The sequence below is a fragment of the Eurytemora carolleeae genome, unplaced genomic scaffold, assembly GCF_000591075.1.
Source record: "Eurytemora carolleeae unplaced genomic scaffold, Eaff_2.0 scaffold4, whole genome shotgun sequence".
NCBI lineage: Eukaryota > Metazoa > Arthropoda > Copepoda > Calanoida > Temoridae > Eurytemora > Eurytemora carolleeae.
This window is the reverse complement of record NW_019396191.1, coordinates 589751-609022: the sequence shown is the minus strand read 5'-3', so window position 1 is coordinate 609022 and position 19272 is coordinate 589751. Positions and strand designations below refer to the sequence as shown.

Genomic DNA, 19272 nt, shown 5'->3' with positions numbered 1-19272 from the left:
TTCCCTAGACTATTCATTTCAATTTCGAATTTTTTAAACTGTTAAATAAACTTTATAATGAATTAGGTGAATAAAAACATCATTTGATTTATAGTTATAACGGAAAATCATCGTTTGTAAAGTGGAAGGCATAGAGTCTATGTGAAATGATCATTGGTCAATTATGAAACCAGCCTATTTCATAATTTGGTTTTCTTTTAACAATAATTTGAGATTTTCTATAAAATGATATTCCAGGGCCCAACAGGTTATATAGCATAAATATGTGAAGTACACCTGTAGTATGGAAACAGTGCAACAAAATGGCCGTTTTACACTTTTTTCTAGTAAATTCCTCTCTATATATTCTATTCTCTATGGATCCATCTTTCACATAAAATAATCAATGAAATATTCTGGTCATAGGAAACTATTATGTGAATTATCAAAATTTTCAAAATTCAATGCTTTTAACCTCCTCGGATACTAAACGAACACTGATGCATCTATTCTTGTTTACAAATTCCGCCCAGAGAGAACTGGTTTCAATATGTACGCATAGTATACGCAACTGCAATTAACTTTTCTTTGCATCACATTCTTGGCTTGAATTAAGTGAGAAATATGAACACTGTACTAGGATGTACTGAAATAATGTTGGTTTTATTATTCCTTTGAAAATAAAATATATGTTTAACAACATGTAATAGGTAGCGAGAAGTAATTAAACTATGTAAACTAAGTTAAACCAGTTTTCTAGAACTTGAACCGGTTCAACTATGTCTATGTAGTTAATCTACTTCTCGCTTAAGATTAAATCTGGTCCAAGTTTACACATTTATGTATTAGTTATATAAGGAGGAGGATCAAAACTGGTTTCTGTTATCAGAGTTTAAAATAGTTTCAAAATTCAGTTTTATAACTTTAATTATTATTATGTTATTATTATATTGTCTTCCACTATATTAAAAAACATAGAATTACCCATAGGGAACGATATCCTACATTTCATTTGTCCCACATTTCATTTGTCCTACACTTCATTTGTCCTAAACATCATTTGTCCTACATTTCATTTGTCCTACATTTCATTTGTCCAACACTTTATTTGTCCTACACTTCACTTGTCCTACACTTCATTTGTCCTACACTTCATTTGTCCTAAACTTCATTTGTCTTACATTTCATTTGTCCTACACTTCATTTGTCTTACACATCATTTGTCCTGCAACTCATTTGTCCTACATTTCATCTGTCCTACACTTCACTTGTCCTAAACTTCATTTGTCCTACACATCATTTGTCCTGCACATCATTTGTCCTACATTTCATCTGTCCTACACATCATTTGTCCTACATTTCATTTGTCCTACATTTCATTTGTCCTACATTTCATTTGTCCTACATTTCATTTGTCCTACATTTCATTTGTCCTACATTTCATTTGTCCTTCATTTCATTTGTCCTACATTTCATTTGTCCTACATTTCATTTGTCCCACATTTCATTTGTCCCACATTTCATTTGTCCTTTACTTCATTTGTCCTAAACATCATTTGTCCTACACATCATTAGTCCAACACATTATTTGTCCTACATTTCATTTGTCCAACACTTTATTTAACCAACTCTTCATTTTTCCTACACTTCATTTGTCTTACACATCATTTGTCCTGCAACTCATTTGTCCTACATTTCATCTGTCCTACACTTCACTTGTCCTACACATCATTTGTCCTACACATCATTTGTCCTACACATAATTTGTCCTACATTTCATTTGTCCTACACTTCATTTGTCCTACACTTCATTTGTCCTACACTTCATTGTAAGTTAAATATATCCCTTGATGTAGAAAAAATGTATTTATATTTTTTGTTGTGTTAGTTTCCCACATATATGTTTTCTCTGATTTAAATTAAACTTTAAAACATAACTGTAGGACAAATGATGTGTTCCTTTTACTGGTGGACATGATGTGCAGGACAAATGAGTTATGGAACAAATGATGTGCAGGACAAATGAGTTGCAGGACGTATGAGTTGTAGAAAAAATGATGTGTTGGACAAATGATGTGTAGAAAAAATGATGTGTAGGACAAATGATGTGTTGGACAAACTATGTGTAGGAAAAATGAAGTGTAGGACAAATGATGTGTTCCTCTTTCTATAAAACAAATGATGTATAGGACCAATAAAGTGTAGGATAAATGAAGTGTAGGACAAATGATGCGTTCCTTTTTCTGAAGGACAAATGGTGTGTAGGACAAATGAGGTGTATGACAAATAAAGTGTAGAAGGACAAATGATGTAAAATATTTCTCAATACAAATAGTTTCTTTTTTTACATTTCTCAAAGAACCAATTAAAAATAAAAATATTAAAAATAAGCCCTGAAATTCCGATTAAAGCTACAATAAGACAAATGTTTCTGAACCTCCTTCCTAATAATCCTGAATATTCCCTTGAAGTATATTTTTATGAATCTATTTATGGAAAACCAAGGACTAAACATCGTAATTCAAACAGAGAAAAGCATGCAATAATTTTATCTGGAATCGATTTTATACGTTCAAAATGGAAACTAACAGGGTTAGCACTACCCTGTATAATAACTAACCCTTTATTTTTTGAAATTGTGATTTTTTCTATAAATAGATACTCACCATTCGTAATTGAACTGTCAACCCCGTTCTGAGGTTGTGTTTCAGTGTTTGAATCTGTGTTCTGGGTTTCACCTTCCCCCGAGCTCTCTTCAGTCAGGTCCTGACAACTGCCTCCAAGAACCTCTACTACAGCCTCCTAGACATATTATAGTTAGATCCTGACAATTGTCTCGATGACATATAGCCTCCTATACATGATTAAACTCTAAACATAGTATAGTTAAAACCTAACAATGGCCTCCGAAAGCCTTTAATATAGCCTCCTAAATATAATATGGTTAGGTTTTCTAACAATTGCCTCCGAGAAACTCTCCGAAACATAATATAGTTAGAATCTGACAACTGCCTCCGAAAACCTCTACTATAGCTTACTAAACTGAATAAAGTTGGATTCTGAAAACTGCCTCCGAGAACTTCTACCACTGCCTCCTAGACATAATATAATTAGATCCTGACAATTGCCTCCGATAACATACAGCCTCCTATACACGATTACACTCAATTATAGCCTCCTTAGCATAATATAGTCTGATCCTGACAATTGCCTCCAATAATCTATAGCCTCCTAAACATAATATAGTTTGATCCTGACAATTGCCTCCAATAATCTATAGCCTCCTAAACGTAATATAGTTTGATCCTGACAATTGCCTCCAATAATCTATAGCCTCCTAAACATAATATAGTTTGATCCTGACAATTGCCTCCAATAATCTATAGCCTCCTAAACATAATAATAGTCTGATCCTGACAATTGCCTCCAATAATCTATAGCCTCCTAAACGTAATATAGTTTGATCCTGACAATTGCCTCCAATAATCTATAGCCTCCTAAACGTAATATATTTTGATCCTGACAATTGCCTCCAATAATCTGTAGCCTCCTAAGCATAATATAGTTTGATCCTGACAACTGCCTCCACTAATCTATAGCCTCCTAAACATAATATAGTTAAAACCTGACAACTGCCCCAGAGAACCTCCATAATATCTCTTAATTAATCCGTCCTGTTAATCCCAATTATTAAAGGGACAATCGACGTGATCTCAAGTCACATTCCAGTTTTCTCCAACTTTTTGATTAACAACAAAATAATATTCTTGTTTTACTATCTTTGTAAGACACAGTCAATTTTGTTCCAAGTCTACTGTAGATAAACTGCAACTGAATAATAAAAACCAAGATTTCTTAATTATTTTAGTTCAGACAGAGGTAACTCATTAAATCACTTATTTTGGAGGAAGAGGTTTAATTTCTTGATAACCATTTCTGACATTGAATACACTTAAAGGGACTGTTAAGCGTAACTTCTAATGACCCTACATACAAAGATGATAATGCCCGATTCACAACGGTACCCTTAAAAGTTATGTATGCTCAAGTATGAAATAGATATCATTGTTTATAATTTAGAAAACTGATTATTTTCAATCGTGGTTTCTCTACAAATGTTCATTGCACATTTCTATCGCAGGAAAATATAAAGGAATAAAACACCTTTAAGTCTAGAGGTGCAAAAGCGTCGGGAAACCCGTCGGTCGCGCGGTACACTTTAAACTGCCCTTAAAACGACGATATCTTCCACATTATTGATCAGATAAAGGTCTCAAGGTTACAGTTGTGAATTTGTCATAGCTATATATGCACTTAAAAATACGCTTACAGTCCCTTTAAAACCTTCATAATACAGATCTAACTTCAGCCCCGGACACTTCCTTCCCAACCTCCAGTTGTATACTGATAGATAGATAGATACTACCGGTTAGACAGATAGATAGATATAGACACTGATAACTTACATATTTGATAAAAATATTTCTCTGTGTGGCCGAACAGCGAACGATGAATCATGTTTATGTAATTTAATCTTTCTACAGTTCGGCCTAAAACTTGATATATATCGACTTTAACACTCAATCTTTAAAAGAATAGTGAGCAAAGCATACAAAAGAAATTTAGCTTCTGTCAATAATTCCACTATTTTAACAGAACGGGACTGTAGACATAATTAAAATTGACCTTCTATTTAAAGGAAGGCATGGCCCTGTTCAAAATAGAAATCTTTAAATCTTTTTCTCACAAAATGAAATTTCTTGTTTTTTTCACTCTTAGGGAAACCCATAATTTTTTTTTGCGGATTTTGCAGCGAAGTTGAGGAGGAATTTACCGAAAATATCTATCCAAAATAAAATAATGAAAATACAAAACCCCTCAATTTTATTCAGACGACGGTTTAAAGGGTACCTTAGTGAATCGAGGGTGCTCACTTAAAATTGCTTACACGACTTGATAAATTATCTTAAGCGATTTTTTTGGACGTTCTTAAAGGGTACCTTAGTGAATCGAGGGTGGTCACTTGAAATTGCTTACGACTTGATAAATTATCTTAAGCGATTTTTTTTGACGTTCCTTGGCAAATCTGCAGAAGATGATGAAAATGGATGTAAGTCTATAATTAACATACGACGTTTAGATATTTTTAGTCTTCTTCCATTTGTTAAATTTTTCATTCATTTCACAATGAAAATAATGAAAAAACCTGGATTTTTTGTTCAATGGAAGTCACTTGGAATTACTTTTACAGTCCCTTTAAGCGTAACAATTTCAATTTATCAAAATCCGATTATGAAACTGGAAATGTCGGCAAAACTTGAAAGGATTAACTAGTTTACGTTTACTCAGATTAGATTACAAGCAACATCATTCATCATTTATAGGTTCAACTTTTAACAAGTTTGCAAAATGTTTGCAAAAAAAGGAACATAAGCAGAGCAATATAGAATATACATAAAAAGTAAAAGTGGATATTAATTAAGTCGGCATTAAAGGGTTGTTTCAGGCATTTAAAATACCAAATATAAATAGCATATAAATAGAGATTGCTCCGTATTCATTTCCCGGATTTCAAAATAATAAATGAATATCTATCTTGATTTTGTTTCGTTTAATTTGATAAATCAAAAAATATCTCATATTTTAAACCAAATTGTAAATTGCACTGCCCATGTCTCTCAAAAGAATGGACGATCTCTGAAAAAAAAACGAAAAAAAAAACATTTCAGAAATGGAAGAAATGTCAAAATATTATATAAATGATTTATATCCCGGTTTCTTTAAAACTGTAACAAATTATTAGAGTCATGCAATCTACAGCACTTCAAATATACAACGTTCAATCTTGTTTTCCACTCCCTCCCCCTCCCGCTTGCTATTCAAATATCTAAATCCTTATTGCGTTCTTTAGAGTTGAAATCAGATGTCTCTCAACTCCAACCCACCCCTTAAAATGATCTACATAACCTAATTTAGACCTAACCATATGCAGCTGACGAGATAACTATAGATGGTTTAATATTTTTCACACGCTCGGATTATAACATGGGATAGAACAGGGTTGCCAGTACCTCCAAACATACCACATGTTTCTATTTGCACCCCAAAGATAGAAAACAAACTTTAAATAAATCCATGTAAGGACCTATTCACATTATTTGTTGTTCACTATGACACCCACCATTCAAGAGTAAATTCAATAAATTTTTTAGCTTCAAAAATCCGTAATTTTAAGGAGAAACTGCTGTAGAGAATGATAAATTTTCAGATAGAATAATAAGAATGCTTCAAAAATCCGTAATTTTAAGGAGAAACTGCTGTTGAGAATGATAAATTTTCAGATAGAATAATAAGAATAACTAGGTTATTTGGGTTAATTGAAGGGTATCGAGGAAGCAATAACGTGGACCGTCATCTTGAAATATATCAAATAATTAATAATATTATTACAGTTTGATGCTAGTGTTGTCTTCTTTATCGTTTTTAACGTTATTCAAATTTGCAATATTTTTATCCTAAATAAAGGAAAAAATTAAAAATGATCCAATAACGATCATTATTGGGTTGTTTTCGGTTCTTGTTTTGCACATTTTTTTCTGTCACGGTCTAAACTTGGCATAAAATAAGAAAGGTACATGTTTATAATAAAAAGTTTAGTAAAAATTGCCAATTGCCAAATTCGGACCCTGAAAGAAAATAACGGCAAAAACGATCCAAAAACGAAACGGACAAGAATGCACATAACTATTTGTTGGATGTTTTACCTGCGATGAAGGTAGATTATGACCAGGTGGCACCAAGCACCCAGACTCCTCAGGACACGTTTCCTTTATCACAACCTTAAAAACCATTCATATATTTTGACATCTTCACCTGACCAGGTGAAAACTAATCTTCATGCATACTTTTTCATTGAAGTCTTTCTGGAGCCTATTGTAAGAATTGTAAGATAACTATTAGTCTACGACCATGAAACATTGTTGGAAAGGAAATGGCTTTTTTGTCTGTCTACATCCAACAAACGTCAATACGCCAATCGCTATTTGTGAAAATGAGCAAATTTAAACAGAAGAATCTTACTTTTACATAAAGTGATTAGTAATTCTGGAGCGCCATATGTACACCCCTTTGTTTGTAAAACCTTTATATGGTGCATGCAGATTGCAGATTTGGTCGTTTTTTACTCAGTACGTGAATCAATGCTAATTTTTATTTAACCTGTAGAAATTAAACATTCACTTTCTAAAAAAAGTCGCGTCTTTATTAAATAATTGAAAAAAATCTAAGAAAACTATGATTTTAGTTTGTTGCACAATGTACTGACAATTCTTTTGATACCCAGTAACCAGAAATTGTCCAAACCTTAAAGGGACTGTGAGCGTAATTTCAAGTGACCCTCCATGCAAAGATGTCTGAACCCGATTTGCAACGGTACCCTTGAAACCTTTATCTAATAAATAATTTGAAAGATATTGTGGGTTTCCTATCTTTTAAATAATTTAATTCTGATAATTCCTACATGTTTTCCTGCACTGCAGTATAAAAATGCGGAAGTCACTTTCATAGAGAACACACATTCGAAAATAACCAGTTTTCCAAATTATATAAACTTTGATACATAAGACATACTTGATCTGACAAAGCTTTAAAGTATACCGCTGTGACTCTGGCGTGGCACTCTTTGAACGGAGGGTCACTTGAAATTACACTTACAGTCCCTTGTCTACGAAAAGTAAAAGAAAGTATTAGAAAATTCCCAAAATAAAGAAATGCTTGAATTCCCGATATTGATATATTCTCTAGGAATATAGATGTATAATTGAGAGATTATTGACGGATCTAACAACACTACCTGGTATCTAACATACGGCCAGGGGTGTATATTTTCTTGAAAATTAATTCCCCCCTTTGAAAATATATATGCTTACGTGGAGCGCTAATTTTTTAGTTTTTGATATACAATTCTGAAGAATTAACACCCCTGCATACAGCCTCTGAAACCACGGACAAAATATTGAATAAGTAGCATCCAAAGATAATAGATAAGTATAAAGTGGAATTAAGTCGAAAAATGTAAAACCGCCCTTTTGTTTACTGGTCTTGAATATTTGAATATGGATTTGAATATTTAACAAAATAATAACTATTTATCTAACAGTCAGAACTTATACGTCGTGAATCTCAGGATCAGACATTGATCTCCATCTTACACAGATAGATTAATTTAATTTCTCTTCTATGTCCCGTTGTGGTCATAACCTGCAGGGATGAAGCATTGATCCTCAATATCGGATCAGGATATTCAGATAACGCGTTCAAGGTTAACAATATTACAATAAAACGTTAAGACAAAAAAAAATAACAATACAACTTTCAAGGAATAAAAAGGTTACAATCACACGAGAGCAAAAGAAAACACGTTAGATAAAACCTATATCTACTCGAATTTTTTTTTAAAACTATTTTTTTTTTTAACTATAGCATTATTTTTAAACTATAGTATTATTTTTAAACTATTGTATCATTATTTTGTGACTGTAATAAGTCAACTTATGAACAGATAAAAACGTCAAGGCAAAACAAAACGACAACATGAGAAATTGTCAAAGGATAAAAATGTGACGCCACAACAGCGTGATAGCAAAAATCGGAAAGGTCTACTTTTCCACTACATGATGGCTACATCTTACAATCCGTGTAAACACCCAACTCCCTAACTGTAGTTATTTATTCGTTGATTTAAACAAAATCTCGAAAAATAGTTGCGCGGAGCGCAGAATTTTATTCAGGGTTTTATTTTGCTGAATTGGTGAAAATGAAAGATTTCAAGGGGAAATAAATGAGCTTTTGATTAAAAAGTATTAAAAGACTTGTCTTTTGATGTCAAATTTTTCATTCCTCCCCCCCCCCCTGATAATTCTGAAAAATATATACCCCTGCATTATTTATATTATTCTTCTACCTGTTCACAAGGATCCATGTCTTCAGTTGTAATTCTAGAAAATTCTTTGTCCCTGAATTCAGCTTTCTGTCCTTCTTCAGGATCCACCTTGTCAAAATCATCGGAACCGTCGCTGGAACCGTCTTCAACCACAGGAACACCAGTATCAACATCATCATCGTCATCATCTTCATCATCTTCATCTTCATCATCCTAATAGTTTAATCATTTAACAACTTCATTTGATTTTCATTCATACTTTTGCCAAGTCTGTAGGTTAAAATGACTGAACTGAGCTGAAAACTTTAGAATGGGATATCCTTAATCCTGATCGGATAATTAATCTGGAGATTAAAAATGAGAGCAATATTTAATCTCGAGATTAAGAAAAAGAGTGGATTAAGCCTTAATCCTGATATCCACCATTCTAAAGTTTTCAGCTCTGCTCTGATAGGGCCAACATTTCTGAGGGACTTCTACAGACCAAAAGGAATGTTGATAAATTTGTTTCAGGAATCTACTAATAAAAGCAGGAAATCTGTGAAATCATGAATTACTATTGTTTGATAATGCACAAAGAGCTGAGAACTTAGTGTTTGATACACATATAATCAAGATCGCTTCATCTCAATATCCACTGTGGGCACATTTAATTTTAGAATCAATGCTTCATTTTAGTTGTCCCTCCATTGAACAAAGCTCCCTTTAACCACTGACTGGGTACGATTACCAATTACCACGCGGGATATCGACTAAAGATTACATTACTCTGCAGATTAATTATAAAATCGAAATCAAGCATTGCAATCAATATCCACAATACAAGAGTTCCGAGCTTAAGCATAAGAAAGAATTTTAAGTTAAAAGCGTATATTACCTGGTTTATATAATCCTCCTTCATGTTCCTCCTTTCCTCTAATATTTCCTCCAAACTCCTTCCATCCTCCTCAGGGGGCGGGGATTCATCATCCTGCAATAGAGCTCTGTATCATTTGCCATAATATAATAATACCTTTGCCATTATTACACTTCCCAATCCAATAGTAGCTTTCTTCTACATATATTATATAAATCTGCTGTAAAATTTCCTTTCAATCTCAACTATTTCTCAATTACAACTGTCTATCCGTTACATTAATGAAGGCGAGGCTACAAAGGCGGCCGAGCACCGCGGACAGGACAGTCCATGGGAACGATTTAAAAAAGGTGGATATATACTCTGAAGGAAAAAATTGGCAAATGCAATAACTTTCGTTTTTTGGAATCTTTAAGGTGTTTTGACTTCTAAATGGTTCCACCAAAATCCGATGTATTGATCAATAGATGCAACCATTTTGGCAAGTGTTACTAATTAAAAATGTTACTTCTAGTATAAGTTTCATGGCAATAGTACCCTTGAAAACCTTGATTGTAAATCTAGAATAATCTCCTCCATATTCTTGTTAAAAGCACTGTAGCCGCAATTTCAAGTGAACCTCCAACAATTAAATATTTAAAAACCACTTAAATTCCATTAAACGGGCGGTCACACTGCTGAAAATGGACCTTTAGGTTTCAAGTCAAAACACTTAGGAACTTTTTCTTTGGAATATATTAATACTAGACTTTTAGGGCGCTTTGCGTCCATCTTCTATTTAAATTGTGAACATGTTCTTTTTGTTTACATTTTAAAACAAAGAAGAAAAAAATTTCGCGGATTTAAAAAAAAAAATTCGCGGATTTTCAAGAATTTACTTTTTTTTTACAAAATTAAAAACCTTCAAAACACATTTTTTTATCATTCGTAAACCTTCCCTGTGGTCACGTGATGTCCCACAAAAAATTTGGGCCCGATCGGTTCAGCCGTTTTGACGTTTATTGGATACAAACAAACAGACAAACAAGCCAAATTGATATATAGACTACACTTAGAGGGCGCTTCGCGCCCATCTTCTAAATTAATTGTGAACATGTTCTCTTTGTGTATATCGTAAAACAAAACAAAAATAATTCGCGGATTTTCACAAAAATTTCGTGGATATTCAAAATTTTCAAAATTTAATAAAGATCGAATTTTGATGGAGACAAATATTTGAAATTTTGACCATTCATAAACCTTCCCTGGGGTCCCTAGATGTCCCACAAAAAATTTGGGCCCGATCGGTTCAGCCGTTTTGACGTTTATTGGATACAAACAGACAGACAAACAAACAAACACCCAGACAGACAAGCCAAATTTATATATAGATGTAGTCTGCTAAATTATAATATCAATTTTCAGGAAATGCAAGCTAGGGAATTTTGAGTAAATCCATTCCGAAGATACTATAGAAATCATATGCATTTTCAGGTCTAAAAACAAACGTATCTTAATTTTCAAGACTTGATTAAGCTGATTCTGTTTTTTTTCTCGTTATTTTTTTGAACTGTTAATGGCAGGGTCCCCAAATTTTGTGAGTTGTCTTTAATAGTCTTATACATGTTTTAGCAAAAAATCGAAGCCATAAATAAACTGTTTAAGTAATGCCTAAAAAAGGTTTTTTGAAGTGAAACCCTAAAAATAACATCAAAATGACTTTTTCAGGCCGTATCTAGTCAGTCAGGCAGCCGACTTAGGGTTTTTTTTTACTACAATATGTTTTATGACTGTTCATGAAAAGCTACAAAATTTGACGACCCTGTCATTAACAGTTCAAAAAATATCACAAAAAACCCCAGATTAAGCATATTAAAGTCCTAAACAAAATTTACATTTGATTTTAGACTTATAAATGCACTTGATATCTGAGATATCTTAAAACTGGATTTCCAGAAAATTCCCTCGCTGGCATTTTCTGAAAATTGAGATCTTAACTCAGTAATAGACTGCATATTAACATATTTAGAAGAAAAAGTTTAGGTGTTTTGACTTAAACCCTGATGGTCCATTTTCAGCAGTGTGCAGTGTACGCTGAGTTCAATGTGAAATCAATACAGTTGATGCTTTCCTTGTGTCCCTTGACCGAATCTTTTACATCAAAAGTGGTTTTCCCAAAATTAGAAAGAATATATTTAATTTCTGCCAATTCTAGAAGAAGTAAGGTTTGTAAAAAACAACACTTTTACCTTGTTTAAGATATTCAGAAGGTCATTGACTTGACCCATTGATGAGCTGGCGAGAAGGCTGTTCATCTTAGTGTCTAGTTCTAGTTCAGATTCTTTCTTAGGGGAGATAAACCCGCTGTCTACTAGAATACAACCAGAGTTTGTACATGTAAATTTTCTTTTAATAGAACTGCTTATGAAAATTATACATATACAGTGTTATTCTCAAAGAAACGGATTTTTTTTAAATTGAAAAAAATTCTAATTATAATTTATGAAGCAATATCAAAAAATAACCCCAACCTTTTTATTCAAAACGTTATCTGCATATTTTGTGCTTTCAAAATTACAAGAGATCTAATTAATGATTTAGTTCAGAATTAGGAAATTTTGGTTTTATATAATAAATTGAAATCACACAGGTGATTCTTTTAGCACAGAACGATTAGACCACATTTCAGAAAATGTCAATAGCAGGAAATAGGGTTGATTTTTTCATCCAAAAAATCCGTTTCTTTGTTAATAATCTTGAAAAATTCATTTTTTACCTCTTACAGGACTGTCCACGCTTGTTGCAATAAATCCATCAACAATGTCAGACTAAAACAATAATGTAAAATCAGTCAAAATGAAAATAAAATCAGACTAAAAAATAATAAGAAATCTTACAAAAATAGTAAAATGAGACTTAAAAAATAATGAGAAATCATACAAAATAATAAAACCAGACTAAAAAATAATGAGAAATCATACAAAAATAGTAAAATCAGACTAAAAAATAATGAGAAATCATACAAAAATAATAAAATTCGTCTCCAAAAAAAATGAGAAATCATACAAAATTAATAAAACCAGACTAAAAAATACTTTTAAAAATAATCACTCAGGAGAGATCGAAATTTTTGATTAGCGCTAATCTACAACGCATGATCTTAAACCACTTCAGTAATTAAATCTGAAGATAACAACATGTTACTATCAAAAACAAACAAATTCTGTGTACTTTACAGTGTACACTGTACAACGTACTGTTGTACACATACAATAGAATTGCCAAAGTTCACAGAACACAGAAAAAGTATGTACATAATGATCTTCAGTATACATTATATCTAATCAAAGATTAGATATTGATAGAGGTTCAGTGAACTGAGCACAGCAGGCAAGCTAGCAAAACTGTACAATATTAGACAAATTTGGGTTGTTTGTGTATCTTGTGTGCGTACTACTTATTCTTAAAAAAAAAATTTTCTTGCATTCAGGGTTCATTGTAAGCCAAAACTGGCTTATTTCTGTGCTTACTCAGTTAGGAAACCTTAAAAATACTAAACTAAATGCAGAAACCAAAAATTAAGCTTCAAATCGAGTTTGGTCGTCTATACAGTTTCATCCTTTTCAGCTTTGTTTACAAAAAGTGCACTGCAGTTTCTGGGAGAAATGTAAACAAACGCAGTGCTGCTCCGGCTAAGTAAACTATACGTTTTTGTTACGAAACTGCAGTACATTTTACATTTACAATGACATTCATCCGAACTTATTATAATCATCGAATCCTAAAAAGAATTCGGTAAACTTAGATTAAATTTTATATTAAATGGAAAAAATCTCTCATAGATTTAAAGACTAAAAAGAACTAACGTTATATTATTCATTGTGAGACTGAGTTGCATGGTTTTAAACTTTCTTTTCACTGAATTTAGTTTCAGAAACCGGGGTTACTATAAAGCCTCTAGTAAGTTTATTCAGCTGTTAAAATCTAACAGAAGATATGGGAATTAACGGGAAATTAACTATTCGTTAACAGTTTGGTTTTTCTTCTCTTAAAATCTACAGACCAGGGGTGCAAAAATGTTAAGTTAAAACAATTATTCCATAGTTTCTGACAGCAGGGGTGCTTCTAAGGATGGGGGGAAGTCGAACCACACCCGCTTTACCTCCGACTCACAAATACCATTTTGTGACGTCATTTGTGGGTCGGCATCCCACCATCTTCCAAGTGTTCCCAGGTAACTTTCACACCAAAATCAGAAAACTTATTTTCTCAAGCACTATTGATTAGTTGATTGAAATAATATTTTTCTCAAAAATTTGCCGTGCTAACAGTCATATCTCCAGTTGAAAGCAAGCTAGAGAAAAGAAAAAAATATTTCTAGAATTCTTAAATCTAAGTAAAGCAGATTTTGAGAGAACTCTGGTAGCTCCTACATGCTACAGCAAGAAAATATTTTTCTGAACTAATAATTTTGATTCAAAATCAGCTGGTTCGTAATTCTTTTATGCAAAGTGCAAGTTTATATTTAGTACATCTCTCAGTAGAACATCTTGTTAATTAATTGTTTATTTGGTTGTACAATAATTATTCCAAAAAAAGTTTTTTTGTTCAAAGTTTAATTTTGACTGCTTAGTCGAGAAGAGTCAAAAGTTTCTCCTTCATTATAAAAATGGGTTAAAAATATCAGATCGAGCATGATATAAACTTATTACTTATGCAATAAACTAACTATTATTTTGAATGTTAAAAAGTTTGAAAATCATTGAAAAATCAAAATTATTGAATATTGATAATCGGTGAACACAGTTTGTTAAAATAGGCTTAAAATTGAAAGTGTATAAAAAGATGGAATTTTTTTAAATATCTGCAAATTGGATAGCTGAACCCATGTACCCGAAACGAAATTAAAAATGTACAGTGAAACCCTTAATAACGAATACATCGAAAGAATTTATAAAATGTCGTATTCTTCACTTTCTGATAATGGAATGTTGCAGTTATTTAGTTTTTAAATTAAATGATTATATGGAACTCTTTAAAACTGTTCCCGCATAATCATGGCTATTTATTTATTTTCGCAAATACTGAAATTTACGTAATATAGTATAAAACTCATTGAAAAATGGTCAAGACGACATTTGATAAACACTTCCGATGTATTCGTAATTAAGGGTTTCACTGTACATGTGTATCAAATTGAAAGAAGACAAGAGTTTCTTAAGGTATATAGGCAGTAGGTATGCCACAGAAGTTGAGAAAAGATGACCACTGCACTGACCAGTTTAAGCTTACGCCCCTATAGCACCACCACCATAATACACCATAAGAATTTTTACTTTATTGTCTAGAGAGCCTGTTGGAGACCTGACTTATGTTTTAAAACTTGCAAAATATCGTTAAAAAATCTATGAGCCCTTATAACGCCTCCAGTATTAATGTAACAATCAGAAGTTATAATAACAGTTATTTTAAGTTTAATTTTCAAATTATAAAAATATTTTTTTTTCTTGGATTGCTTGGAACTGGAGATATGACAGTAAGCCCTAAGCATGGCACATTTTTGAGAAAAATATGATTTCTATCAATTAATCAATAGTGCCTGAGAAAATAAGTTTTCTAATTTTGAGGAGATAGCTAGGAAGTTACCTGGGAACACTTAAAAGCACTTTCCCTTTTCAGAACATATGGGATTATTTTTTAAACTTTAGATTTTTCCAGCCTGGTGTGACATCTTCTGTCGGCTCAATTTTTTTCTTACTGATACAAACTTCAAAACTCAACTTTTCATTTTATTTAAATTCGTAGATTTTTGTGGAGCCACCGGCCAAAAATCCGAAAAGTAATTCCTAACTCAAACGCCCTTTAAGCCGTTTGGTTTATAGTTCTAAAAAATCATTCCTGGAAAAAATGAATAATTGTAACATCTGGATTATTTTATTGCAAAAAAAGTATTCATACAAAACGCTTAAATAAGGAATTTTGCCGATTCGTGCAAAAACTCCCATTATTATCTTGTGGGAATGTTTTTTTGAAAAAAATATATGTCCCTGGTGGACTAGGCACTGTACAACAATTTATGAACTCATTAAAAGATTAGAATCGTACAAACAAAACTAAAAGTTTAAAATCTTAAAGAAAAAACGACACTGAGGTGAAATTTACAGGCGTGTGAATCAAAGCAAACTGTAATCTCTGACGAACAACTTACATAACACATCATTTCTACCTAATTAACTACTAGTTTAGGATTCCAATTTTGCCTGAAAACTAAAACTTCTCAATTAAATCAACCTATTCAGTTTATAACATTTAATCCAAGCAAAGTACATTATCGTGTTCCTACCGAGTTCCCCAATCAAAATTTGAGGTAAATCGGTCAAAGGATTTCTGAGTTATGATCGGATATACACACAAACAGACAAACCAACAGACAGAGATAACTTCTTCATATATAATATATATACTAGACAGGGAACCCAACTTTGCCTGAAACTAAAACAGCCCTATTAAAATTAACCCCCCTCAACTTAGAACTTTAAAAACCAATGGTTCTACCGAGTTTCCCAACTAAATGAGGAAAATCGGTCATGGGGTTCATGAGTTGTTATCAGATACACAAACAAACAGAGATTACTGCTACATGTATATATAAATCTTAATACATTAAATTCAAATTTAAGTCGCGTCTCAAATTTAAGACGCGACTCAAATTCTTTAAAATCGGCCTCGCCATTCATAATTTTTGTTTATCAAATAAACTGGAATGTATAATATGAATAATATTCATTGAATATATATATCTAGGAACCCCGTTCATGTCTCTCTGGACCTGCAATGTATCGCAAACATTGGTTCCAAGGATATGGCCAAAGCATATATTGTTTGCTTACCCCCGGAACTGGAGATGGTCTAAGGTCATCTTCTGTCGTCTGACCAAACATTTCCTGTTCAAATAAAAAGTTAATAAAAATGTTTAAATCCATAATTTTTCAGACACCTATCATTTGAACGGTGCAATAACTGATAAAATATAATGACAAATATTTTTCTATGAAAGCAATTGAAGATTTTTGGACCGATTACGATATACATAGTTCTATAAGATTGTATCAACCTGATCCCTACTGGACTGTAGTTGGACTAGATTGGAGAATGGATCAGGACTATCTGTATACCTGATCCCTACTGGACTGTAGTTGGACTAGACTGAAGAATGGATTAGGACTATCTGTATACCTGATCCCTACTGGACTGTAGTTGGACTAGACTGGAGAATGGATTAGGACTATCTGTATACCTGATCCCTACTGGACTGTAGTTGGACTAGACTGGAGAATGGAGGACTGTAGTTGGACTGGAGAATGGATTAGGACTATCTGTATACCTGATCCCTACTGGACTGTAGTTGGACTAGACTGGAAAATGGATTAGGACTATCTGTATACCTGATCCCTACTGGACTGTAGTTGGACTAGACTGGAGAATGGATTAGGACTAAACATCTGGCCTCCTTCGTTAAGATTGAATCCTTTAGGAGTTTGGGAAGGAGTTATCTAAACAAATTCAATACATCCGAAACATCTTGGAAAAAAAACATATGTAGGTTCAAATGTAAAAAAAAAGTTGAAATCATCAATTGATCAAAGCTGCATTTATTAATAAACCCTCCTAAAGTAAAATTATCCCAAAATTATCTTTTCCAGAAATTCCAAGATATGAAAAAAACAGCAGGCCAGTCATTTGATTATTCATTTTCTATTAATAACAAACAAAGACAATATTAATTTCCATGTTTATTAAATCCATAGATAAGTAAATAAAAATAGATAGCTTATGTACGCAAAATCACCAAGAATTGAACAGTCCGCGAACTCATACTTCTAGGGGTCAAAGTGTACTTCAATGATAAGCTGGTTGGTTTGGTGTTTTAGTGGATTTCATAATTATTAAACTACTCAGGAGTGAATTTTATTTTGAGAATATCAAATTATCAATATATCATATTGACGAGAACTGAAGAAGGACATGAGAAGAACTAAACTAACTTAAATTTCTCTCTACAGAACTCATGTACACCACAAGTACTCAATGACATAAGAACAGCTAATGTTCACAACCGACCTAGTTCATCTATATAATGGGAATATTTTTAAAAATGAAAAATGTCGTCTTATGCGCAATCTATCTTTATCTATGATTAAATCCCTTGATGTTGGGCATCAAATCAAATAGGATTTTTAATCTCTGTGTTTAAAGGGATTATTCTTTTAATATCTGTGCTTAAAGGGATTATTTTTTTAATCTCTGTGTTTAAAGGGATTATTCTTTTAATCTCTGTGTTTAAAGGGATTAATTATTCTTTTAATCTCTGTGTTTAAAGGGATTATTCTTTTAATCTCTGTTTTTAATGGGATTAATTATTCTTTTAATCTCTGTGTTTAAAGGGATTATTCTTTTAATCTGTGTTTAAAGGGATTAATTATTCTTTTAATCTCTGTGTTTAAAGGGATTATTCTTGTAATCTGTGTTTAAAGGGATTAATTATTCTTTTAATCTCTGTGCTTAAAGGGATTATTTTTTTAATCTCTGTGTTTAAAGGGATTATTCTTTTGTTTAAAGGGATTATTCTTTTCATCTCTGCGTTTAAAGGGATTATTCTTTTAATCTCTGTGTTTAAAGGGATTATTCTTTTAATCTCTGTGTTTAAACGGATAGTTCTTTAAATTTCAAGTGACCCTCCAATTAAAGAGAATCATGTCTTCTTCACAAAGGTACCCTTAAAATAAGATTTCCATGTTTATAACTCTGAAAATTGATTATTTCGAATTTCTGTTTCAGAAACAAAAGGGAAACTTGGCAGAATTGAACAATTTAAAGTCTAGGATATTCCACATTATTGATCAGATATGGTTAAAAGGTACAGTTGTGAAATCACAACACCAATCAGATTCAGACCTGAGGTTCAGCAACAGTATCATCATTATCATCAGCATGATTAGCGTCAGTAGCATCAGCAGTGTTAGAAGAATCACTCATCCAGGGTGGACGGTACTCAGCAGGATCCAACGATTCTCTGAACATAAGAGGGTAAAATGTAGATTTTCTCGAAAAATCCTTTCCTCTCTCTCCCCTTTTGAAAGTATTTCCCCCCAAAAGTTGTAATTTTTATTTTAGGGCTTTATTGAATTTTTGAGGGAAATAAATGTTTGGTTGAAGAGCATCAAAAAGAAAGAAAAAAGTTGCCAATTTTTAGGAAAGTTTTGTTAGAAATTTGACAAGTATAACAAGCTAACGTCTGTTTTAGTTCAGTTTCTAAGAAGATAATATTTCATATAACACAAATGACATTTTTTTTAGATTAAATATTCTCAAATCAAATCACGAAATGTCCTTGAAAATTACAATGTTTGTTAATACTTAATGGTTAACTAAAAACAAAACATTAGATTAATATAAACTGCAACTTAATTGTAACTAATTGCAAATAACCAGATGGTTAATAGAGATGGAGGGGGGG

The 19272-nt window shown here is 32.3% G+C and overlaps 1 protein-coding gene across 1 annotated transcript in view; it reads right to left on the bottom strand.

Moving 5' to 3' along the window:
• LOC111697718 (microtubule-associated protein 4) overlaps positions 1–19272 on the bottom strand; it is a 43588-nt gene that overhangs the window by 12965 nt on the left and 11351 nt on the right. The window contains exons 16-24 of the mRNA XM_023467813.1: positions 18711–18828; positions 17201–17308; positions 16646–16699; positions 12532–12583; positions 12005–12126; positions 9798–9890; positions 8942–9133; positions 6744–6818; positions 2646–2781 (exon numbers count right to left, since the gene is read on the bottom strand). Of these exons, the coding sequence (XP_023323581.1) occupies positions 2646–2781; positions 6744–6818; positions 8942–9133; positions 9798–9890; positions 12005–12126; positions 12532–12583; positions 16646–16699; positions 17201–17308; positions 18711–18828 (950 nt within the window). The remainder of the gene's footprint in view (positions 1–2645; positions 2782–6743; positions 6819–8941; positions 9134–9797; positions 9891–12004; positions 12127–12531; positions 12584–16645; positions 16700–17200; positions 17309–18710; positions 18829–19272) is intronic.